Source organism: Corvus moneduloides, chromosome 3 (assembly GCF_009650955.1).
Source record: "Corvus moneduloides isolate bCorMon1 chromosome 3, bCorMon1.pri, whole genome shotgun sequence".
Taxonomy (NCBI): Eukaryota; Metazoa; Chordata; class Aves; order Passeriformes; family Corvidae; genus Corvus; species Corvus moneduloides.
The window spans coordinates 79,282,979-79,308,469 of NC_045478.1; the positions used below are offsets into that span (position 1 = coordinate 79,282,979).

The window sequence follows — 25,491 nt, forward strand, 5'->3', positions numbered from 1 at the left end:
CAGCCCGGCGGACGGCGGCAACAGGAAAACCACAACTCCCGGGATGCAGCGCGGCGCGGTCCGGCTCGGCTGCGCTCCCGAACGCGGAAACGAGGAGGCGGCTTGGAAGCGCTGACAGGGTCGGGGCGTGCTCCCGCGCGCTATGGCGGTGCTGGGCGCCTACCGCTGCATCGAGTGCAACGGGGAGGCGACGGAGTTGTACCGGGACTACCGGCGCGGGGTGCTCCGTATCTCCATCTGCGTGAGTTGGGGCGGCGGGCAGTGGGTGGAGGAGGCGAGGAATGCACGTGGGAAGCTTTGACGTCAGCAGGCGGCAGTGGCGGCGCGCGGCACGTGGTGGTGGGCCCGGTGGCACGCGGGCGCCTGAGCCCGTTGGAGCGCCCCCTGCTGCCGGACTCGGGCCGTGCCCGCGCGTCGTGTCCGCTTTCCCTGAATCCAGGTGTCTTAGGAGCAAAGGCTGAGGGACCGGGTCCTGTTCAGCCTCGAGAAGAGATGACTGAGAGGGGACCTCGTCAATGTGTATAAATATATAAAGGGAGGGTGTCATGAGGATGGAGCCAGGCTCTTCTTGGTGCTGGCAAGCAATAAGACAAGAGGCAATGGGCAAAAACTGATTCATGGGAAGTTCCATCTGGATATGAGGAAGAAGTTCTTCACTGTGCAGGTGACCGAGCATTGGAACAGATTGTCCGGAGAGGTTGTGGAGTCTCCCTCGCTGGAGATGTTCAAGAACCATCTCTGTACAATCCTGTGCCAGGTGCTCTAGGATGACCCTGCTTGAGCAGGGAGGTTGGATCAGATGACCCCTTATGGTCCTCTTCAACCTGACCCATCCTGTGATTCTGTAGGTTTTCCATCTACTCTGCTTCCCAGTGTCATTTTCTCTCATTCCGTGAGTGCACCTGTGTGGTAGAGCTGTCCCGACTGGCCTGTGTCCTTCTGTACAGGACACTGCAGTGTGTCTGCTGCTGTGTGTGCTTGGCCTGGCTCTTGCTGAAGGGCAGATCTGAGCATGGCTCCGTGGTTGAACACAGCTCCCATGCCATTGGACCAGAATGTCAGGGTCTGAGTGATGATCATTCAAAGGGCCATGGGGGTCCTGGTCGATGGCAAGTTGAACATGAGCCAGCAGTGCCCTGGCAGCCAGGAGGGCCAACCCTGTCCTGGGGGGCATCAGGCTCAGCATCACCAGCCGGGCAAGGGAGGGGATTGTCCCACTCTGCTCTGCACTGGGGCAGCCTCACCTGCAGTCCTGTGTGCAGTTTTGGGCAAAACAATATAAGAAAGATGTAAAGCTACTGGAGAGCATCTAAAGGAGGACTACAAAGTTGTTGAAGGATGTAGAAAGGAAACCGTATGAGGAGTAGCTGAGGTCACTTGTGTTCAAGCCTGGAGAAGAGGAGGCTGAGGGGAGACCTCATTGAAATCTGCAACTTCCTCATTGCTTATTAATCTGGTGATGGTAAGCAGATCTAAGGGAACCTGGGAGCCAGTAGATGGCACTCGTTCCCCTTACTGTTTAACCATTTCCGGACCAAAGATCCTGGTAGAATCAAAGACTTAAGTCCCAGTTGCTGTTTTCATTACAAATGCCAAACTCATGTAAAAAGAGTAGACAACTGAGTAAAAGAAAGAGCAAAGAATCACACATTCCTAGCAACTTGGAATTCTGTCCACCTTTCTCCATGCAGTCCCAGATCTGTACCATTTTTCACTTACTCGTACCAGTCTGTTTCCTCTGCTATGTTGTGGGTTGTCATGGTTCAGTTTCAGTTCTAGCTGCTCTTATGTGGTGCATGTCATATCATCTCAAAGCTTTCCCTCAATTTCTGGCCACCCAGGAGGTGCTGAGAGCAGGAGAGCTCAGGGTATATAAAGTGGAGATGAGAATGTTAAAAGATTGCCAAGATCAAAAGATTCTTTCAGTTGAACTGATGTGACTTCAGTTTTATCTGCGTATGGCAGGAGAGCCCTACTGTTGTCTCCAGCTGCCTCATGGTTTCTAATAGAGCAATGCTTGGTTTACTTTTTCCATTTAATCTGCAAGAATAGTTTTGTCACTGTACCAACTCTCTGCAGGCATTCTATTCCATGCAGGCAAGGCTGTGCTCTGGCCAGAGACCTGGAAAGTTGTTCATCATCATGCTGCTGACAACAAAAAATAGTCAAGTACCAAATGTCATTTGATACTGTTCACAGACTTTCATGAGTAGTGATATGTACTGAGACATGACTATAATAAGTGTGTCAATGTTATGAATCTTCTTGATGATAAAACGTGAAAATAATGATTTTTAGAAGTCTTCACTTAAAAATACATGAAGATCCCACTTATCAGTGTGAAACATCATTTATATCAGTTATGTATAAAACTTAGTGTAGACCTCTAAAAACTTAAGAAAAGCTGAAGGTATTCAAGAAAAATTGAAGGTCTGAAGTGACATTAGAAGGTGTGATCACTCAGCCTGAGAACATTTTTCATCTGTCTTTGTGGAGTGAGAGCACTGAGTACTGCTACTTCGCTGTAGCATTAAGAGAGAAGTGAAAAATTCATAGAAAGATTGTATATTGGTACTCAAAATGAGGCCAGTGGGCATCATCTAGATAATTTTTTTTTGTTGAAAAGTGTTTGTTTCATTCCCATTTTCAAGTAGTACCTGGAAATACTGACACTTTAAGGAAAAAAAAACAGACAACAACCCAACATTTGTTCCATATGGTAAGTAAAATAGAGGGTCCCAGAAAACTGGGAACAAGCAGAACATTGTCAAGATCATCACTGTTTCCTACTGACCTAGAGACTTTCCCCAATACTATTTTAAAGTTATCCTGGATACATTAATAAATCTGCATCTAAAAGGTCTTTGCCATTCTCAGGACAACCCTGTCATTGAACACTTTTTGGAAGATTATGTCAAGGTTGAAGAAGCTAAGTTCTCCCAACAGCAATTTCTGTCTAGCCCTACATTTATTTTAGGATGTGTTTAACCTGATCTGGGTGTGATTTTGAGGTGAAAGATTTAAATTTGAATGCCTAAGCAACATACCACAATTTTGTATTCTGTTATTAATTTGTTGAAGGGAAGAATGAATTTTTTCCAGAGGCAAATACTAAAAGTTTCCATTAAGGAACATGTGCTTCCAGCCCACAATATTAGAGTACAATTTTGGAAATTCAGCCTAGTTCTGCTTTCGTTTAGTTCCCGCAGCACTTTTTATTGCTCTTAATATAATTAAAAGTTTCTTTGAACTCCATATTGTAATTTTCATGTGGGCAAGCATTGAAGACCTCACAAGTGTTATTATCCACCCTGGGAATAAATTTGCAATGCAGGCTGAAGAAACTAAAGAAACTTTCCTCTATAAAACATGAAAGTCCACACAGTACAATGACACTTGGGTTGGAAAGGTGATATATTTCTTTAATAACTCTGCAATGTGGCTAACTGCTACAAATTCCTCAAGTTCTGTAACTTCTTTTACAATCTGTATTGTTTAATTAAGACCATTTTCAGCTGAAGCCTAGCCCAGACCTCTGGCATTGCACATTCCTTCTTGCTCGAGATTTCCATTTAGTGGATGAACCATTTTCTTGTCCTGCATATGCTTTGCTGTGGAAGTACCAGTACAAGGGACAGATGGACCTCTTCAATATGCTTTTTGTTCAGTGTGGTAACTGGGGAGCAACAGGGGAGGGTGTGGGGATGTGTGGGCATGTTAGGATTGCCTCCAGTGGAGGTGATGTTTGGTGGTCACTTTGCTTCTCATGGGTCTGGGTTTAGTCCTAATCTGTGAACGTACTGATGTGTTCCCTATTCTGAGTGAGAAGTGATGGTGAAAGTAAGCCTAGGTTGCTCTTTCTAGAGAAAATTTTTGTTAATTATTTTGAGATCCTTACAATTTAATTGATCTGTAAATAACACAGAAAATCTTCACTGAATATGTTCCAAACCAACCTTAAAGAACAGTAAGAAAAAATACTGTTCCAATAACACTGCTACTACAGTAATAATTCTGGGGTGGGGGTGGGAACACATTTGGCTAACCTGGAATAAATTCTGTGAAGTGCAATGAGTATAGAAAGAAGTTAGCAAACTTCACTTATGCAAAAATAGAAGGAGACGCATGCAAACATTTTAAAAATCTGGTTTGCAATTTCATATATGTTGTTGTGTTTAAAAATAAAATGTTAAGAATGTTCCAGACCATAACAAAAGAAAAGAAATTACTCATTGCAATATTTAGAGCTCAGTCAGGATCCCCCTTGTGTTTTGTAATAAGAAAGCCAAATTGCATGAGCAGTGCACACTTCATTTAGCTTTTCTGCAATTAAAAAATAATTGAAAAGCTCTTTTATTGCAGCAAGGCAGAGAGACCAAATGCTTTGAATGCAAAGCATTTATGTGGTATGGTAAGAATCTGTCAAGAGTACAAAGATCATCCTGGAAAATAACATGCTAATTTTACAGAACTCTATTTACAGACCAGCTCACAACTGGAAAATACATTATACAGGAAAAAATTATAAAACAGTATTTTCAATTTATTTTCTGAAATGGAATGCATCTGAAACTGGGCTGTTTTGTTTTTCAGTCTATTATGACACTTGGCTGCATCTCTAATAAAGAATCCATTCCTGAAAGCAGCACGGCTAATGTGTTTTATTATTTAAGGGTGCAATTGGGATTAAGGGCACTCTCACAAGAGTGTTAATTTGCCTTATGAACCTATGTAAATTGACCCGTGCTCATGTGAAATCTATGTAAATGTTGTTACAATTTGCTGTATTTGTAGTCCAGCAAAATATTGTAGTTTAATTTTGCCAAACTCCAAACCCTGGGGAAAGGAATACTATAATGAGACTGTTTCATTGATATTTCTAATTCCCAGAGATTTGCAAATGTATTCCTGATGTGGTTTGCATGGTATTTTTAGATCAGGATGAAGCTTTATTGTTCAGTGTGTACTTTTACTTTCTGTCATGTCCTATGCCTTCCTCTTCAAGAATTCTTTTACTTTCCACAAACCCCATCCCGAAATATTTTTATTTAAAAATAAGTAATGTTTTAATATCGGAGAGATGACTCCAAAAAAGTCATGTTCATATACTTTAGGAACTTTATCCTTCAGAGACAGAAGGTGTTTTCTCAAATGTTTGTACACTGTATTGTATTGGGCACACATTTGTGAACACTGTTTGCAAGTTGAGTATCTTTGATGAACAAAGTAAGAGTTATGTCTTTTGAGTAGTGTTTTATAAAAGGCTGATGAACATGCAGTTTGAATTAACATATCAGTATTTTTTTTTTAGTCATATTTAATACAACTGAGATGTTAAAATGTATGTTACTTTCCTTAAATATTTTGGATTGCTTTGATAAAAAAGAGTCTGATACACTACACTATGAAGAAGATGGTTGCACTAGCTTTTGAAGATTTCTTTTTTCTTTAATCTGCCCTTGCTAATTGGTTTAATTTTTTTTTTAAGATAACTAAGCAAACTTCTAAGTTATGAAAATGGAAGATTTGTTTTTTAAAATGACAAGCATAGTCAAATCTTCCTAAATATTTGATTAGTCAAACAGTTCTTAAAGTAAGATCTATTTAAATTTTCTAGAATATTTATATACTTTTAACATCCTTTTTTAGGAGAGATCTGTTGGACTTTCGTATGTCAGTATCAAAAATCCGTAATTTTCCTTAAATTTACCAGATCAGAAGAAGATGTGTAAATAGAATTTATGGTGTGAAGCTTGATTTTTTTCTTCTGCAACATAATCTTAAAGTATCTTTTAATCAAACTAGTGTCTATTTTTTCAAGAAAAAATACCAGTTACTTGTTTCTGATATCAATTACATATTTAAGGCAGAAGTTGAAAAATGGCTAAAAGCAGAGAGAAATCCAGTTCTTTTTATCTCTTTAGAACTGGTTGTGATAACTGAGGCACATCTTCAAGAAAGTCCAAAGAAGATGAAAAAGCTCAGGTTTCTTGAAGATGTGCCTTCTTCACTCATGCTACCGAGGCCACTGACTACAGCTGTGCAGAACAGCAGTGGGGAACGAAACATGAGCACCAGTACTGTAGTTCATGCTAAACTACCTGACTAAAAATTAAGTGTGCAAGCAGTTCTCCATAGCTGAGCTGCTCATACCAATCTTCTCTGAAAGTCTTAGTGATTATCAGTGTCCACGAACTTACATACTTTTAACTAGCTGAAACTATCTACTGAAACAGATGTGTGCTTAAACTGCATCAGTCCTTGCTTGCAGTGATTTTGCTGAAGTCAGGCTTCAGTCACAGGTTTCCTTCCTAGGCATTTAAGGTTGGTGTCAGATGTTTTAGTTGTATAGCTGGAAAAAATAATGAAAAAGCCAGGTATGGAAAAAATTCTTCCTAGAGGGCATATTAATTCTGTAGTATACTAATAGTATAGCAACCATCATCCAGTTAGTCTATAGCAGTGCACACGTGAGCCTTTTGCAGGAAGAGTGGTTTGTAGGTCTCACAAATCCCTGGATGAACTCATGCTGGGTAGGTCACTGGCTGGATAAGCACAGAGGACTTTTCCTTCTTGCAACAGAGACTCAGATAGAAAAAAAGGTGTATTAGAAATATAAGATATATGAAGAATAGGGCTCTCATCTAGCTCTAGAAGACAGAAATACTAAATTTAACATCATTTTCACAGCTGCAGAAGATTTGGTATAAGGCTGCCAGAAGCTCTGGTGCAGAAGACACCACTATTTGTGTATTCATTTGTAGCAGTCTCCTTATATATCTGCAGTAAATTTCTGTATTGTTGGTTTTGTCTGGCTGGATGGTCTGATAAATTTTCATTGTCTAAAATTCATGTCAGCTGTCAGTGAAAATTTTTCAGTACCTCTTAACAGCAATTTTTTTGATCAGTGTTTAATTGGCATCTTCCAATTGAAAATACCATTCTTTACTCAGAAAGATTTTTGGTCCTGGTCAAAAAATGTTTTGTTGTAGGAGAATTTGAGAGCATGATAAAACTGGGGGTATGTAGGATATCCTTCATCTAACCTTTATGACACCCATTGTGTTGAATAATCTTATTTTGTATGGACTTGGCCAGTGCTTGTGGAAATAAACCTATTAAAAAAAAAAATTACACTTGTCCAGTGCTACATCAACCCAGAGATTTGACATATGCAAATTACCACCTGTAGGAATATCTGTTCATGATTTCCCAGTAGAAAGAAATGAAGCAAAACACTGCTTCTAATTAAAGTAGCAATTTCTTTTTCACTCTATTAAATCCTGTAAGTGTAGTCTTGTGTTAATGTCCTTTCTTCCATCTCACTCACTTTAATTTTAGACCTATCAAACCCTTGTTTAATTCAGTGAGTTTTTTAATTCATTACCTCTAACTTGTGTACTGTCATACACAGTGTTTTCTTATCCACATGAGTTGAGTTTTTCCTTGAGCTGGACCAAGAAACACTGATTAGAGGTTGCAGCATTCCCTAGACACTCTCTTCAGTTTATGCATTTGTTTGAATGTTTTTCTTGACATTGATGTTGGACTCTTGAGTCAATTTGCTGGTGAAATTTTGCATTGTCAGATTCTACAAAAATAATTCTGTTAAATAGCAAGGAAATGTTAACTTTGGACACTGTCCTAGTTTTGGCTGGTTTAATTTTATGCCTAGTAGCTGGTACAGTGCTGTGTTTTGGATTCAATATGGGAATAATATTGATAACACTGATGTTTTAGTTGTTGATATTAAGGCTTATCCCAAGTCAAGGACTTTTCAGTTTCCCATGCTCTGCCAGCCAGCAGGTGCACAAGAAGCTGGGAGGAAGCACAGCCAGGACAGCTGACCCAAACTGGCCAAAGGGATACTCCATACCCCATAGAGTGTCATGCCCAGTAAATAAACTGGGGGGAGTTGGCCAGGAGGGGATGATCACTGCTCAGGGATGGGACATAGGGTAGTGGGTGGTGAGAAACTGAGCAGTTGTTTCTCTTGGGCTTTATCTCTCTTTCTCTTACTATCTTCCATTTCATTACTATTATTATTATATTTTACTTTATTTCAATTATTAAACTGTTCTTTTCACAACCCATGGGCTTTACCTTTTTCTGAGTCTCCTCATCCCATTGCAGGGCGAGTGAGCAGTGGTGTGGTACTTAGTTGGTTTTTGTATGACAGACACAATGAATCTCTATAAAACTGAAAAACCTTTATGTTCTTTTCTGGGAGTTGTCTGTAGGTGTGTGTTGTCTGATGCTGAATTTTTGACTGTTCCAGCATTTCAGAAAGTGGTGTGCCAACATTTCTGTTCTGGTAGTGCACCACCATGCACTCACTAAAATGGAAATAGAGATAATTTCTATGACTGTTGTGTTCTCAGCATGGCAGCTAATGTGAATGCCCAGGGGACCAAGATTAGCTATGGACAGCTTGGAAGAAACAAGTAGCCAGACGGGAGGATTAGCAGCAGGAGAAAGCTGACCTGCAGAAGCGCACCCTTCTGCAAGTGCACTTGTTTGAGCTGAAGCATTGGCTGCTGCTCCTCTGCTGCTCCTCAGTTCTCTGCTAGAAGTTATTTCCCCCTCAGGTCTGCTAGATGAGTCTTTTGTAAGATTGTTATTTAACCCTCCTGCTTACAGTATAACAGCCTTTTATTAGCTCTAACCCAAATCAAGGAGTGATCAGCCATGCAGGTAAGTCAATAAAGCTGGAGGGGATTGATGACAAGCAGTTCCCAGTGGTGTGGGTGAAATAACCTCTCTAGCAGACACAGCAGGAACCAGCAGCTGTGTTGGAGAAGTGATGGTCTAGTGTCCTACCACTGTTCAGTGGCAACTGACTCTTTCGCTGTAGATCTGTGTGGAAACTACATTATCAGTATTCTGAATATAGTTTGCTCAGTGATGGAAAACTGGTTGAAACATTCAGAAAATTTAACAGTATGGAAAAACAATGCAACAGCACAAAACATTTACTTTCGCCTTGAAAGAAAGAAAAAGGTAGGATAGGAGGATAAAGCATCTCTGAAAAGAGGGAAGTGATAGAAGAAACTAATTTTGTTTCTAAAAAATACCCAAAATAACACAAATAAAATACCCAGTAGATGAGCCATGATCAGTTAACCTTTAGCATGATACTGGTGCATTTCTTGAGTCTTGGGAAAGTAGTTTGGTTTTCTGCATCTGTGGAGCATAGAATGATAAAGAAGTCCATTCCTGCACAGTTCATTATTAATCTTAATCCAAAGCCTGTAAAAATCAGTAATAAATCTTTCTATTTTATAAGGGAAGCATGTGTGTCAACTGTAGTGCCAAGGGAAGAAAAGCAGTTTTTCTGCATGGATATAAACTGTATTGAAAATGAAGATGACATTAGAGAAAGACTCATAATAATTGAATTGCTAGTTTGTATTTATCCAGTTGTACTAAGATTAGAGGAACATTTCATAAACTCTTCCTTTCTACTTTTTTCCCCTAATTCTTATTATTTTGTGACTTTCAGAAATCCTGCCAGAAACCTGTGGATAAATACATTGAGTACGATCCTGTTATCATCTTGATTAATGCTGTTTTATGTAAAGCACAAGCATACAGGCACATTCTTTTCAATACAAAGATAAATGTAAGTTGCTATGTCCCTACCTTGTGACTTTTTTTTGTTAAAAATATATTGATTGTAATAGTTGTAAAACTTTAGAGACTCGTTCATCTCCCGCCCTTCCACAGATTTCAGCAAGCTGAACCAGTTGTATCATGAATAGAACACATGGAATCTCAAACTCCCTGTTACTAAGACAGCTTCTGTCTTCACAGAAGTGATGCCACAGTACCAGCAAGTACACAGTCCTCTTACATGTTAAAGAGAAGGAACTGCAAAGAACTGTTCATGCAGTTTTCTACACTCTCTAATCTGCCTATCATGTTAATTGATGTTAAAATGATGATGTGCTAAATTACACTGTAAGAGAAAGATCTAATTGCAAATTAATTTCCAAATTAAATTTCTGTTGGAAACAATTTTTTTTTTTAAATGAGCAATAGGAGTATAAAATACCAAATTAACAATACTATGCCAGTTAAACCTACTGTACTAATTTCTCACAAGTTTCTTCCTGTGTAATTAACCATGCCCTCAAAGCCAGAACAAAAGGTGGTGGCTTTCACTTGAAGTGTTGTTGATGCAGAATTACATAGTTGGGCTGGCCAGGCTGGAGTGTGGAGGTAGGACTTTTTAGTATTGCATATTTTTACTGTAAGGACTGATTTCCTAGGAGAGGGAAGCTAATCTAGAGCAAAATCTCTAAGCATGAGTGTATGCTGTGTTCATGTTGGTATGTCTTAGCCAGTCCAGTTTAAGCAGTGTAGATAAATACACTTGCCTCATCTTTCAAGCATGAATTTAACTAAATATTTTTAATGAATTCGGTGCTTCTGGAGACTGGTAATGATGTTCTTCTGTGAGGATTCTGTCTGTGAAAACTTCATCTATTCAAATGAATTGAGTTGAATTTTTAACTGGCAAAGCCCTGTGCATGTATGTGCAGTTGGCATAATTTGCCTCTAATGGAAAAAGTAGAATCTGTACACAGAAATTGTTACAGCTTATTTAAATCTGTATAAAATAAGAAATCACCTCATATACGCACTGTCTTATAGACTGTTTAATGTGGAAACATGCTAACTATTGGCCCTCACAACATAATTTTTGCAGTCACTTCAGAGGATATTTTAAAGTTTTGTTTGGTTATACTGCTCCCTTTATTTTTGATGCCTCACCCTTATATGAACTAAGAAATATTTTGGTATAACTACACTATCAGTTTATTCTAATGGAGATTGTCCCAGGGAAAGAGAGAAACAAGGGTACTTAAACCAGTTTGCTGAATGGAGTAGTTGACCTTGAACTGAAATTTTAGATAGTATAATTCTACTAGCCATGGCACAATTTTGGTTTTTCATTCCTAGCTGAACAGCCTTCCCAATTTTAAAATAGTATGGATCAGGCCTTAGAAACCACAGTTCTATACCTTCTTCTGTACAGAACTATTCATGCAGTTTTGTACATGTTGTAAATTGACTATCATGTTAACAGATCTTAAAAGGATGATGTCCTAAACTAGTGGCTCAACAGAAGTAATTTTGCTTATATTCTAAAGAAAGATAATACACCTACAGACTTCTTGTGTAGAGGCATTGAAATGTATTTTAAATACTGATTTCATACTAATGCTTTAATTTATGCTGATTTAATACTAATACTTTTATTATTCTTTAATTTACCAGATTCATGGGAAGCTCTGTGTATTTTGTTTGCTCTGTGAAGCTTATCTCAGGTGGTTGCAACTACAGGATTCAAGCCAAAATACAGATCCTGATGACTTAATCAGATATGCCAAAGAATGGGATTTTTATAGAATGTTTGGCATAGCTTCTTTAGGTAAGATTAGTGATATGTATTATCTACTCTTTAAGCATTGAAGAACTTCAAGCCCATACTGCAAAAATTGATACAGAATGGATGTGATGTCCAACCCAGTATGGTTACACAATTACATACTCTCTGATTTGCCTGCATGTAATGCAAATGCCTATTTTGATCCTCATTACAGTTCAGACTGATATTATCAGCATTAGATAGGAAGAGACTGAAAAGTGGCAATATTCAGAAATCTTCCCCTGAAATCTGTTGACATAGTTTGAAGGTCAATGTAGAGCTCAGCCTTATTCTACATTTTATGTTGACTTCAAGGTTTATTATTCATTAAGGTGATACAACCTTACTAAAGTAAACAATTGGGAAAAGATGTATCTGTTTTGTGTTGTATTTTTAAACAAATACACAAAAATACAGACCAGTGTCATCACCAATAAAGAGTAAGTAATACTGTGCTCTAAGACTACACTTGAAGGCAGGGGAGGGATTTTGTTCTATGCTGCTTAAAACATTTTTTCTCATACTTTTTCAGATGATAGTGTTTAAATCAAACTTGCATACTAAAACTAGTATTTTTCTTACACATTCAGAGCTTAATTTAAATCCTTTATTGTCTAATGTTGTTTTAAGTAGGTTTTTATAGCATGTCATTAAAAATATTGAACTGATTTTTCAGTAGTGACTCATCTCTTACCGTTATTGTGGGAGTTTCTTTGACATCTGTATTAATGCCAACATATCACAGGAGCGGTGTCAAAAGAATTCTGGTAGCTCAATGGTATTTTCACCTTGGTGTTCTTTCTCATGCTGGATGAAAAGGGTTCATTGCTGGTGACCTTTTGCAAAGAAGACAAGTATTGATTTTGTTTTACAGCCTAACAGACAGTTCAAAAAATCCCTCTCCTGTTGCTAAAAAGTGAAGAGGTTCTTATGCTTAACTGCCTGTGCTGTATGGAGTCAGCAATCACAAGTATGGTAATCCTACAGATAGAATTCTGTGATAGAACTGTTATGAATGTCATGATACTGAATTGGTTTAAGTAATATTTGGCTATTAAAATGAACATAGATGGAGGATGTTTGTATTTGCCTATGGCTTTTAAAAAGTGACTCTGTTGCATTTAGGACGTCATTTTACTGAAATTCATTCAGAAGTGGACTTGATTTTTGGCACTTCATTCTCTCTTTCCAACTCCTCTTACTTCCTTTTAGAACAAACTTCATTTTTCATTGGCATTTTTATTACCTTGTGGTGGATGACACCTGAGACGCTGAAAAGAAAGTCTGACTTCATTTTACTTCTCAAAGCACTGCTGTTGTCCACCTATGGAAAGCTTCTGCTAATTCCAGCTGTTATTTGGGAACACGACTACACGCCTTTGTGCCTCGCGTTTATAAAAGTGTTTGTCTTGATATCAAACTCTCAGGCAATTAGAGGTACATTTTTGTATATGTGTATATGTGATGTTACAGAAGTCATTATTGTTGTTATCTTTTTTAATCTGTATCAGGTACGTGACTGAAATAGCTCTAGCTTAAAACTGTTCTACTTAAACTTTAATAGAAAGTGATTGAAACAAAAAAAAAACTTAAAAAGAAGAAAAAAAGCACCTCTTATCTCACCATCATCTCTTTGTAGATATGGTATTATATCCACCATATCCATCTGTTACAATTTGAGACAACTCATCATAGATCATTGAAACATAAAATAGAATTCTTTTGAGTTTCTGAAAAATCAAAATTTCGTATTAATTTTATTCATGTCTTTGGAATACAGACTTTGAACGGATCTGTGTGATTTCTTATACACACAAATTAATATGAATTCTCACATGATTTCTATGATCTTCTTAAATGGTACGTGATAAATTTGTTCTGTTTTCTTTTGCAGTTACATTGAACTTGAACCGAATACTCCCTTGGTTTGCCATCCTCTTTGGATTAATTTTTGAAAATGGTGTGGTCTGCTTGTTCCAGAAAATGGGATGGGATGTTTGAAATGTCAGCCCAGATATGAAGAAATACCAACAACATTATGATAATTTTCTAAGAATGATCTCTGCCAGCAGGGTCCAAAAACACTTCTCATAGGGATAAAGGTGACAGATAACAAAGAAACATTAGAAGTTTGGCTATTTACTGTGCTGAGCCATAAAACTTCAGCTTTATGTTGTTTATTTTCCCATTAAAAATATGAATGTCTCACTATCCTAACAGTTTTATAAATCTAGCTGCATAGCTGTGGCTGTAAGAAGAAAGGTACATAAAAACACCCAGCCCTGCTACCAATCACTGCATTTTGGCAGAAAGAGGAGGATGAATCGTTCCCTGAAGAGGAAGGGAGTCAGTGGAAAAATGTAAAAGCCAAAATTTATATTTCCACAAAACCAGATTTTCAAAGAGAAAAGTGAACATTTGCAAATAGTTCATTAGAGAAAAGGCAAGTATTTCAGAGTAAAACTACAGTGGGAAAACCAAGCTGCATTCTCTGGAAAGTTTATGTAACAATCCAAAGTAATAAAATATCTAGTTCCAGAGTAATCTCTCTGAACGATAGGTTTAAACTGGCTTGAAATTTTGTGTGATCTCATAAATACTTGAAATTTTGTGTGATCTCATAAATGCTGCTTAGTTCTGAAAGCTGAAGAGAAAGGACTGATCCCAAACATGCAGGGTTGTTTGGGATACCGCTTCTTCTGCATTTAAGTCACATCCCCCACACCCAGTCCTCATCTGGCTGCACATTTAGTGGAAGCAAAAAGTGAAATATGAGGTCATTCAGCAATAGAGAGGTGCATTAAAAAAACAAACAAACCAAAATGTTTAGGCCTAAATTGGTGAAGAAACATCTATAGAAGTTCTGCACCTTCTTCCTCAGCAGGCAAAAGTAGAGCTAAATGGCCCACAAAGGAACTGACAGAATCAGTGTCCACAAGACAGTAGTAAGGACACAAACCCACTTTTGTGCAGACCAGTTTCTATTTGTTCCATCCAATATTTAACTCTACTGCTTGAGTTCTGGAAGGGTGTACTATCCATAGGGATTACTTCCATTCTTCATTTTCCTCAGATGCTGTCTCATGTCTGTGTTTTCCAGAATGAATCAAAAACGTTTTGCAACATCCTCAAGTTAATTCCCAACAGGTTTAGAGTAAGTCTAGATTATGACCACAGAAGACATTAAACATGTCTGATGCAACTGCCCGTGCTATGCAAGTTACTTGATCAGAAAAGCAAATGGTTGCTGATTCTTTTTTATTAAGTCAAAGGCTGATAGCACTTTTGTCATTTGTGTTACACTTTGCAACTTTCTGAGCATGTCAGAGAAAGCAAAAAACCCCAAACTGCAACATTTTTAAGTATGCAAGAATCTTGATTTGATTGGTAATAAATTAATCTCCCTAAGTTGAGTCTGTTTTGTCCATGACAGTAACTGGTGAGTGAACTCTCCCTATCCTTACCTCGACCTGTGAGCCTTTCCTTATATTTTCTCTCCAGTGCCCAGCTGGGGAGTGACAGAGCAGTTTTGGTGGGCATCTAACATCCAGACAGGGTCAATCCACCGCAACTCAGGATGTTTCTTCAGAAAAATGTGCATGATGTCTCATGCCAGTTTAGATGTAACAACTGTACTTTGGTTTATTCTTAGGTTAGATTTTTTTTTTTTTTAATATTCATCATATGTGTCATGGTTATATATACCCCCCCACCGCGGGCAGTTTTTGTTTGGTTTGTGTTAGATACTTGCTCTAGCACCGGTTTCAGTCTTAAGGCTGAGTGAAGCCCATTTAAGTGTAACTAATGCAGGTTATTATATGTAAACATGATCTCGTCGGCAGCAAATTTGTAAATACTATGTATATAAATTTTATTTGGGGACAGTTTTCTGAAATTAAACTTTATTTTGAATTTTAAAAAACCGATTTTAGGTATTTTCTGAGGTTTTTTTTCAGAACACCTAGAATGGACACGAACACATTCTGAAAGAAGCAGTGTTTACCTGTTGTGTCACATACACTGATAACCTGTCAGTTATGCATTCTGTAATGCTGCCAGGAGCCACCACTGCCCTTACACAACTTTGAAGCAAGAGAAGACAATTAAGAGCTACAGCGCTGTGGAACAAAAGCAGGTGTGGTACAGGTTCTCAGTCTTCCGAGGCATCATTAGTAATGTGGGGCATTCAGCATTGTTCGGTGTTAAAGCTACTCATGTACCAGAACTAACATGACAAATACACTACTATTTCATAAATCTACAGGGAGCTTAAGGACACCCTCTGGGTGGGGGCAGGTGTGTGCATTTTTTATGCTTTTGAAAAGGTGTTCATATGGTGCTTCAGAGAGAACCAAGACTATTTTAAGGTTCTGCCTGTTTAAAACCATCACATCTCTCTTCCTTTTACTCCTTTTTGTCTTTTGAACTCATCTTTTTTCCATAAACTTTTTGTAATGAAACAGTTACCTGTGCTGGAAGATGGATGGCAAATAGCTAGCCCTTTCTATATATCATCGTCGCTTCATTAACTTATAGGAAAAGACTTACTTGAGTTTAAAATACACCAGCCTGCAAGTGAACCTATAGAAACTCTTTGAGTTTTGCTTGGAATCAGAAGGGGTATCGTGGCCTATGGAGCAAATTCAGAATGCTGTTGCATAAAATGCACAGAAGAACCAGGGGTGTTACTGAGACTTGGATTGAGCAATGGTTTAGTGATTGCACAGTGGGAACTGGGAACTTAAGCTGGGTCCACAGGTCATGTAACAAGTATTTAGAAATTAGTGTATGCAGAATTGGAGAATTACAGTAAAAGCTAAGGAGGGTTAAAAGAGAAGGTAGGAGTCTGGCAGACTTCTACAAAGTTGACAATAAAAACCAAGAAGATAGCATCTCAAGAAAAATATGTAAGAAAATATGCAGTATAGATGTTTATGAGTGTATCATTAAGCAAATAGAAAAACATCCTATTCCCAAGTTTACAAATGATGAACATGAAAGAAGAGTCATATTTAGTGTAGACATTTTTGTAATAGTCTAAGTGACAACATGACATATCAAAAGATGTCGTCCAAGCAGTAAAGTTTATGGGTTTCCCTAGAAAAGGTACCAGTAACCTCATTACTTCAATGGTTTGCACTACAGCCTTGCAAATACACTTTTACAAAGCAGAATTTCCAATTGTGCAGCCTTAGAATTAGTCACTGAATAGGAAGAGCTGTGCAACAGCAGAGCTTCTCCCTTCATTCTGCATTAGGCTTCACTGGTGCAGGCAAGGGCTACTGTGCTTGTGACCTCCTGCACGTACAGACAAGGGAGCCCTTTCTTCCACACAAGTCCCATCTCAGAGGCATATAAGCTGCCATTTGTTACCCCAGTCTTCACCAAACTGAAAGTAAAGTAGGACATCTGCACTGGAAAACTATTAGCTGATTTCTCATAAAACAAGCAGGCCCTTGTTTCTCAGGGGCTTGCCTGCTTTTGCATTCCTTGAGCCCTCCCCAGCGGGGTGGTGTTAAGCACTGCAGTGCCATCTGGAGCTGATAAGGAAACCACTATTGATTTCAAAACTGGAAGGAACACACAGACACTCTTACACACATGTTCTTTGATTAATTTTTGTTTTTTAAAATCACAAATTCAAGGTTTTAAAAAATGAACATCTTCAGTTTGGAGAAATGTGAGAATGAAATTAGTGGTGAAAAATAGGTCACAAAATACTTGTTTTGGTGACTCGGTATCAAAGTCAATTCAAGATACAAGCCATGGATGCTATAAAATACAAATTATTTCAGGACGACATCTCTTTAAAACCTAAGCAGTCCTACAAGCTGGGATTATTCTGAGTCTTGTTGAGCTCTTCAAAAATTCACGTGGCAAAAGAGAGAATGAATGCATTCCTCCACTGCTAAAAATCAACAGGATTTTTGTTGCTGAATTAATCTGAAACTCAGGTTTCTGCAGTTAAAATTTGCAGGAAGCTGTATATAACAAGATTCCCATTTTGTCTCCTGCCTCTTAGCTGTTCTGACCTTCTTATTCTTTCCAGTAATGCTTACTGTATTACTGAGGTAGCAAGAAAGAAGATATGAACATAAGGAGCTTCATAAAATCTTTTTCCTAAACATGATCTGCTGTCCTAAATTTGTAAAGCTTTTTTTGAGCTCTGTATAGACAAATGACAGGTCTGCAAAGCAACTAGGAAATACTGCTAATGATGTTTTAATTGCTATTCATTAGAATAATATATATTGTTTGGGTTTTTTCCCCTAGGTAAAAATGTGCTTTAAATTCCTTTACATAGAAGCGTAAGAGTGTGAACCTAAGAGTTTTTACATGTGCTGGCTGCTGCTGGAATAAATCCAGATGATCCCCTTGATTTCTTACAATCTCTAATTGTAATTCTGAGGACATTTTTAGGCAAAAGAACTGTTGTCCATAAGCTGCACAGAAGTGCATGCCATGACTCTCTGAGCGCAGGACTGGGGACCTGAATTAAGACCTGAATCCTAATCCTGGCTCTAAGACCAACCAGTACTGTGACCTTGAGCAAGTCATATGTGTGGCTTCATAAAATGATTGTATCTCCACCATCATAGGATTTGGGGGAGGATTAATTTGTTCATGTCTGCTTAGAAAGATGAAAAGCATTAAGTCCTTTCAGCTGCAGGTTGTTAGGAGTCAGTCAACACTGAATGTCAGATATGAAACAGACGTGCCAGGAGCCAGAGAATGTGAATATTAAAGGTGACATGTTTAAAGTCTTTGTTGTACTAAGGGAAGCTTTAATTCTGACCCTCGCTGGCATGCGGTTCTGTAATGTACACATCTGAAGGCTTCTAGGGGTATATACAGCAAATCACTAATCCCTTATTATGATTTTGAAGTTATTGCAGCTGTTGTGTGCCAAAATAAATCTGAAATTAGTTGAAAAACTTGGAGCAAAGGGAACTGGCACATTAGCTGATCTTACTTTCAGCTGTCTAAAAGAAAAAATAAGGTACTTAATATTTAACACTTTGAGACTTTGAGGTAGAAAGCACTGGTACGTTTTGCAGAAAAATATTTCTTAAAAAAATATTACAAACCATTGGTAATTTTCAGTAAACAAATTCAATAACATTTCATAGATTTAAACAAGAAAACAAAACCTCAACAACATAGAAGCACTTCTACTCACCTTGCACTCCTTCCTCAGAGCTGCTTATTCACTCTGTAAGCATCTGTGGGTGTTACCTTTATAGTGATTCCCTGCCAGGGAAGCTGCAGCCCATCTGATGCTGTCATACATGCATCACTCCTTAACTTTGATCCTTTCTTTGGTCTCTCACTCCACTTCCAGAATAAAGCTTTGGTTCTAACCTTCAAAGCCACATATGTATCATGTCTTGGCTACAGTAGAGATAGTCTCTCTCAGTAGGACTACAGCGTTCTTTTGATCACTGAAAATCAAAAGCCAACAGAAGTGTAATAATAACTAGGAAGAAAACATTTCCCATTGAGAACATCCACTGGATAATAACATGCCACATACCAGCACCAGAAAAAATGGCTTGGATTTTGCAGGATAGGGACTAAAAGTGAATGTATCACATTGAGCATACACCTTATAAATTCGTCCAAAGCAGGAATCTGTTTCCCTCTAAGGACATTTCTCCTACTTAGTAGTGTGAAAATGGCAGATGGATTGCACAGCAAGGAAAGCACAGTCCATCTCTTACTCATTTTGTCCTGGGAGAGAGCAAAGTGGAAATAAAACACTGATGATTAATGAAGAATTTTTTCAGGAATGGTGGACCTTATTTGAACCCTTTTCTTTAGAGATGAAATTAACTTTGCTGTAGATGAACACAATAGCAGGTACTCATTTCCTTACACAACCACATGACAAGACTTAGTTTATACTAAAATTCTCATCTTTTCAAAAGTATTTTGCACTTCTTTAAGTGGATTTCTCCCAAAAATAGTTTCCTGCTCAACTGAATTGTGCAATTTATGTAAATGATGTGTGTGTGTGTGTGTGTGTGTAGATGGAAGGAAAGGGAAGGTCAATCCTGTTCTTACAGCCTGTGCATTTCTGCCTTATCTATGTATAACGTTGTGCAGCTTCTGTCTGTTTAAAGGTCCCACACTGAAAGCAAAGGCCACCAGTGAGAAAGGCACCTTCTTCCCACAGTAGTTTGATTATTCTGCAACAGAACAGATTGTATCAGTTTAAAAAAAAAAAGTCATGTCCCTGATAAAAGAGCATCAGAAGCATGTAGAGATCACGTCTCACTTCCCTCATTGTTACTCAGCTACTTTCATGTAACAAAATGCCAGCATGGTGATTCTAATCTAATTCAGCTGCACAAGCACTTTGACTGAAAGTTCAGAGAGGTGTTTTTAATCCTCCCAACACGTCCCAATAGAGGATGGCAAAACAGGAAGCCCTCGTGCACAGATCCTTCCCCACTACAATGGCAGGGTGGAAGGTGCCATCTGTCATTTCATGCCATTATATTGGAAAGTGCTGTCTTCTCTAAACTCCTTGCAGCAGCTGCTCCTGAAGGCTCAGCTCTTTGTCCTGAGCAAGCAGCTGCCTCTGCCACCCCCTTGGGAACAGTTTTGTTTTCACAGAATCAGACAGGGCTAGAAGTGATCTCAGAGGTCATCAGGTCCTTCCGCCAGCCACTTGGATGGACAGGCATTCCTGACAGATGTTCTCCCTGGCAGGCAGATATTCTGGCTCTCAGAAACCAAACCTAAGCTGCCTTTCCTGAATTAAGAGACCTATCAGCTCCTACTGCATGTAGTGACAGTTTGATGCCTGGTTGTTTTTCAACTACGACCATTTATTCAAGCAATATGATTTTGTGAAAATACACAATTTTACTTGATGAATCCATGGTGAAGATGGTGACTTAGTCTTTTAGAAAGTTTCTGTCCTCCACTTTTATTCTCCTGGTTATATGCTTCCTATTCCCTCCTACCCCCTGCTTAGCCTTGCTAAGCCAGCAACACAGAAATCCATCAGACGAATTCCTTGGCTGCAGGACCACAAAGCATTAAATATTTCATTTTAAATGAACAAGGCAGCCTGCACATCTCAGATCTACTACAGACTTTTTGTAAGGACATAGGCACTGGGTAACACACCATTAAGCTGAAACAAAAATACAATCAGTGCCTACAAATGAAAGTATTTAACTCAGAGAATGAGAGAATGGACATGATGCATTGAGATCTCTGTTTCTGGAGAATAAATGCATCCATACAAACTCCCTCCTAACTTGCAAAATAAATTGTAGTGTAAATTTTCATTAGGAGGCACACTTTAGCAGATGCTTATACAAATAAACATCTGTGGTAATAACGAGGTATGCTTGGCTTCTCTAACACTGAATGATGTATTCTGCCCATACATACCTGCATTGAAAGCACAGAAAAGACTATTATTCTCTATGAGAAGAAGGGACATTGAAAGCCTAGAACAGTCCTACATTTGAAACAGAAAGGACTTTTTGAATGACTGGCTAGTGATAAGTGAAAAAAAAGTCCTATTGTGTAAACACACAAAGCACTGGAGACAAGACAAACCTATTTACATATGAGAACTCAGAACTCAAGCAAATCCTGTAAGAAAGGACATGAGACAGGATAAAAGAAATGCATAAAACAGAATTCCTTCTTCCCCACAGAGATTACTGCAAATTTCTACTTCTCTCATTTATCCATAAGGGTTAATACTGTATGCAAGCAACTGTGCAATGACAGTCTCCAAAAATACACTAGAACTCTGTTCATAAATGTCTTTCCTCTTCTAAAAATGCACTCAAATTACACATTGAATAAGTGCTATATATTCCATTCTCTCTACAGCTTATATGTATGATGCAAGGTATTTAAGGAAAGGCTTCTCCAACTTGAGCATCATGATGAAGTATCAGTCAGAAAGAGCAAGGGTATTTTGCAGATGCAAGTCAAGATCATGTATGATTTGTACAATACTAACAGAAGAAACAGGAATAGCAAGACCCTTGGAAAGAATATAGACATGCTGTGTTCATACAGGACAAAAACCAAATGGTAACAGAGCTTTGATACTCTAATGCTATGAGAAATTAATTTTCTCTCTTTTGATATACTATTTTTTTTCAGCTGATTCTGATAAAATGTCCTTCCCCTACACCAAACTATTTTAATATTTCAGTCGTTTACCTTTTGTGCAATGTAGCATATAAAAAGTAATTTTATTCCACAATCAAACAGCCTTTGATATTGCTTAGGAATAATGAAACAGGTTAAAATGTGGTTCCATTTAAGATTGTACTTTACCTGTTCAAAACTTCGCTTGTTAGCGCACCTCTGCATGCAATGTTTGAATTTTCCTATGTCCATGAGGGCTTTCAGTACAAATAATTAGTGCTTTGTTAAAATCAAGATTCAGGTAACCAAATAATGTAAAGGGTTAAGAGAAAAAAACCCAACAAAATGTACTGTCCCTGTCATCCAGGTGCTTTTGTAACTGAAGTAACGACCTTATTACACTGCCTCCTTGTAAATGATTTAAAATGTTCTGCTGTTTGACGAGTCAGAAGAGTTTAAGCAAGAGCTGGTAGGGCTCAGACAGGCAACTTTATTGTTTGTGACAGCGCCTGGTATCTTGAGCCAAAAGGAGCTCACAAGCCCTTACTCATGTGTCTAGCCAGGTAATCACAAGGACGTTTCTGACCTGTGGAAGAAATGCTTGTGATTTCTGAAAGTGAGTAGTTAGCACTGCGAGGAGGATTGAACTGCTAACATGAATTTAAGGCAGTGGTTTGACATAGAACTGAACTCTCAGTGCACTAACAATTCCAAACAGTCTGCTTCGGCCACTAAATTTTAACAATCCATTATTTGCATAGGATTTCTTCTCTCATATTAAACTGAGGAATTCTGAAAGATTACATTCTCTTGAAGACATTTTCTTAATAAAGTCTTAGCACAAGTGCATTTAAAATCTGTAGCAAAAGTCCAGAGAAGAGCCAAAATAGTCACAAGTCTGTGTATTTCAGTAGCAGATGGCTTTGTCTTTTTAAATTGCATACCAACCTTATCTGAAAAATGTAAATTCTACTGTTAAAAGCACATTCCTCTGAAATCAGATGTGGGCTTCATTACTTAGGGCTGGTTGCTTCCACATTCATTTAATTAAGTTTTGGGAATAGAAAAGATAAAACAGAGTGGGCCAAAAAACTAAGGGAAAGAGACTTTTGCAGTGAATATTTATCCCCTCCAAAGTTCCTCTGTCATTTAAAATCAAATAGCCAAACTCACTTCTGAGTGAGTCATCTGAGTGAGAACCCCTTGTTAATCCTCTTCATTTCTTACAAGGTGCAATTGCCCCACAAGCTGCAGGTGCCAGTCCAGCACACATCCAGCCTCACCTAGGCTTTAATCCTTAGAGCTCATCTGGGTTTTGTGGGGCCATCTCTGCTCTTCCAGACCACCTCAGCTCAGGAGGGTTTGTCCCTTGGCACAGATCCCCCAGGCTCTTTGAGCCATGGCAGAACCTAGCCCTCACAGCAGACCCTGGCTGTTTGTAAAGCTACCTGTAGAGTTGCAGTTGCCAGGATCATAGAATAGGCAGTTAAGAGGCTTTACCACATTGGGAGCTTGGAAACTCACAGAAAATGTTAAAATCAATAGAAGATGACTTTGCAAATAAGATAAATCTTTTAACTACTTTGCTAAGGAAACAAACAAGTTATTTCCTTAGGTAATGCAGTGTTGTCTAGAGTTAATGCATTAACTTCAGATAAACCAAAGATAATGGATGGAAAAATGTACTTCTGAGGAGTTGTTTTCTGAGAAAATGCATGTAGTATATGAAAAAAGTATGAACCTCAAACTGCAGTGGTAATATATCCTCCACAGGTAGGCATCACAAAAACACAGTAAATTCTTTCAAAGTGACTGAAGGTCGCAGAGCAGTACATTGGAGAAAAGACCTGTTGTTAGGGCTCCCTTTGGCATGTACCTGATTAATCCTTCCATTTCACATTCCTCCCCAGCGGTCAGCTGAACAGCACAGTGGGGGAATTAGTTTTCTACCCTAAGAGCAATCTAATTCCTCAGGGCAAATGGACGGCTTTAGCTAGGCAGCTAAATAAAGTCAAATAAAACACGTTCTTTCCAGTTGAGCAAAAGCGCATACCTGCAACAAATGACTGTCACGTTAAAAATACATGACAAGTAGCATAACCCCAGCATCTAAAATGGGTCAAAAAAGGACATGAAAAATCCCCCAAGGTGTCAGCAGCAGAACTAATCAATCATGGGATTTTAAAGAACTCATGTTCCAGGACCTCAGCATCTCCTTCCAAACTGTGCAAAGCTCCCACATCCAGGAACTGTAACATTCCTCCCCACCGCTCTTCCCTTCCAGCATCCCATTGAGTCCTGAAGGCAGCACCTGGGGTGTTCCCGGGGCCCCCTGTTGTATCTGCAGTTTTCATCCTCGTTCTCTAGAAGATGTGCTAAGACTCTCCTCCTTCCCAGACGCCCCAGTGGCACCCAGCACTGTGGTGCCCTGGCTACTGCAGAGCTGCCAGCAGGCGTGTGACCACCCGGCTTTTGCCTTCTGGCAGCCGGGTGATCAAACACCAGCCAAAAGGGGAATCTTACCTGTGATCCTGTCCAAGAAAGGAGCAGTAAGTCTCTCTCTTCCTCCAGCTCCAAATTTTTACAAGGCTTCTAAAAACAGAGCAACTCTACAACTTCTGTCCTATCAGACCTAGTTTACAGCAAACAGACAGAGAAAATGCCAGGACAGATTTACTGCATAAGCTTTGTTTCCTTAGGATGAAGGCTAAATGTGACACAAAACCTTAGGCTTGTAAATAAGTACTAAGTGGATCAATTATAAAGACTGGGGGGCTTTGCTACTCTCTTCATTGCATTTAAAATTTTGCAAACTGTCTTATTTACTAGAAATTGTAAACATAATTTTTAAAAAGTCAACTTGTTTTAAATGTCACAAAATTATTTGGCTACCTATGATTAGGAACTAAATTAATTACAAATACTATCACAATTTTTGCATAATTCTTCTCCTAGTCTTCCAATTTCATGACTACACCAAATATTGTACTGAAGTCTCAACTTTTAGCAAGCACCTAAACGATGCATAAACTGAGTGCAATTTTGCCCCACCTTTACTGGAAAGCTCTCTTTGAAGCAACATTCATGCTTTTTACAAGTTATACTTATGATTGCCTATTGCATTTCAGTGCATTAAAGCAGTACCTTTGAGTAGTACATTTGTAGAGTGTTATTTGAATATCTCCTGTATCTTAGTATTTAGCTGTTCCACAGTCTTGGAAATAAAAGACACCAAGCAGCAATTCTGGTTTTAGGAAAAGATGCCTGCTTTGAAGTCCATCCCCACTAAAGTCAATAGCACTGACAGTAACTTCACCAGGAGCTGAAGCTGAACCTAAATGCTCATCTGTTACATTTGCCATGGTATCAGTCACCCATTACTTTTTGACACCCACTTTCTCCAGAGTGGAGCACTCCTTCCAGACTCTTCTCGTTTTGTAGACTAAGGCAATTGCCAGGGGACTAAAGTGTAATGTAATTATGACAGTATGACTCTGCAGTTGTCATAGCAATGGAATGAGGCTGATATGCTGTTGAAGTAAAAATAAAACTTCGAGTACAGCTAGTGGAGACCTAACAATTATTTCTAACTGCTTTACCACATTTATAGGCCCTTTGGAGAAAGGCCAGTGAAGAGTTACCCAGGGCAGATTGCCTTCTGAACTGCTGTACTCAGAGCTCTCCATCTCTGGGCAGCAGGAACCTGACTGTTCTTTTTCCTTGTAAACCTGTCTTTTCCTGGGCCTGCTCATTATTGGGTGTGCTATGTGGGACTGGGAAAGTTCTGCAGTGTTCACTGGGTAGAGAAGTGTCCAAGAGTTTCTTTCCTTAAAAGGTACCCTTAAAAACTCACATGTTAAGATGAGCTGGGGTTATGGAATCAAAATGGAAAGCTGTGTTGGGATGTGGTTTGGACCACAGGTAGGAAG

At 38.8% G+C, this 25,491-nt stretch overlaps 2 protein-coding genes across 2 annotated transcripts in view; one reads left to right on the forward strand and one right to left on the reverse strand.

Moving 5' to 3' along the window:
* TTC13 (tetratricopeptide repeat domain 13) overlaps positions 1-19,137 on the reverse strand; it is a 60,153-nt gene extending 41,016 nt beyond the window's left edge. The window contains exons 1-2 of the mRNA XM_032102352.1: positions 18,615-19,137; positions 12,129-12,270 (exon numbers count right to left, since the gene is read on the reverse strand). The gene's annotated coding sequence lies outside the window, so the exon portion shown is untranslated. The remainder of the gene's footprint in view (positions 1-12,128; positions 12,271-18,614) is intronic.
* Positions 56-15,360, forward strand: ARV1 (ARV1 homolog, fatty acid homeostasis modulator). The gene is made up of 5 exons (XM_032102355.1): positions 56-241; positions 9,503-9,622; positions 11,284-11,437; positions 12,647-12,871; positions 13,329-15,360. The coding sequence occupies exons 1-5, from the start codon at positions 143-145 to the stop codon at positions 13,433-13,435; spliced, it is 705 nt and encodes a 234-aa protein (XP_031958246.1). The 5' UTR covers positions 56-142; the 3' UTR covers positions 13,436-15,360.
* Positions 19,138-25,491: the final 6,354 nt, after the last annotated feature.

Coding starts and splice junctions, on each gene's coding strand:
- ARV1 (XM_032102355.1), top strand. CDS start 143: ATGGCGGTGCTGGGCGCCTACCGCTGCATCGAGTGCAACGGGGAGGCG. Junction 9,623..11,283: donor TTTTCAATACAAAGATAAAT/GTAAGTTGCTAT, acceptor TTAATTTACCAG/ATTCATGGGAAGCTCTGTGT. Junction 11,438..12,646: donor GTTTGGCATAGCTTCTTTAG/GTAAGATTAGTG, acceptor ACTTCCTTTTAG/AACAAACTTCATTTTTCATT.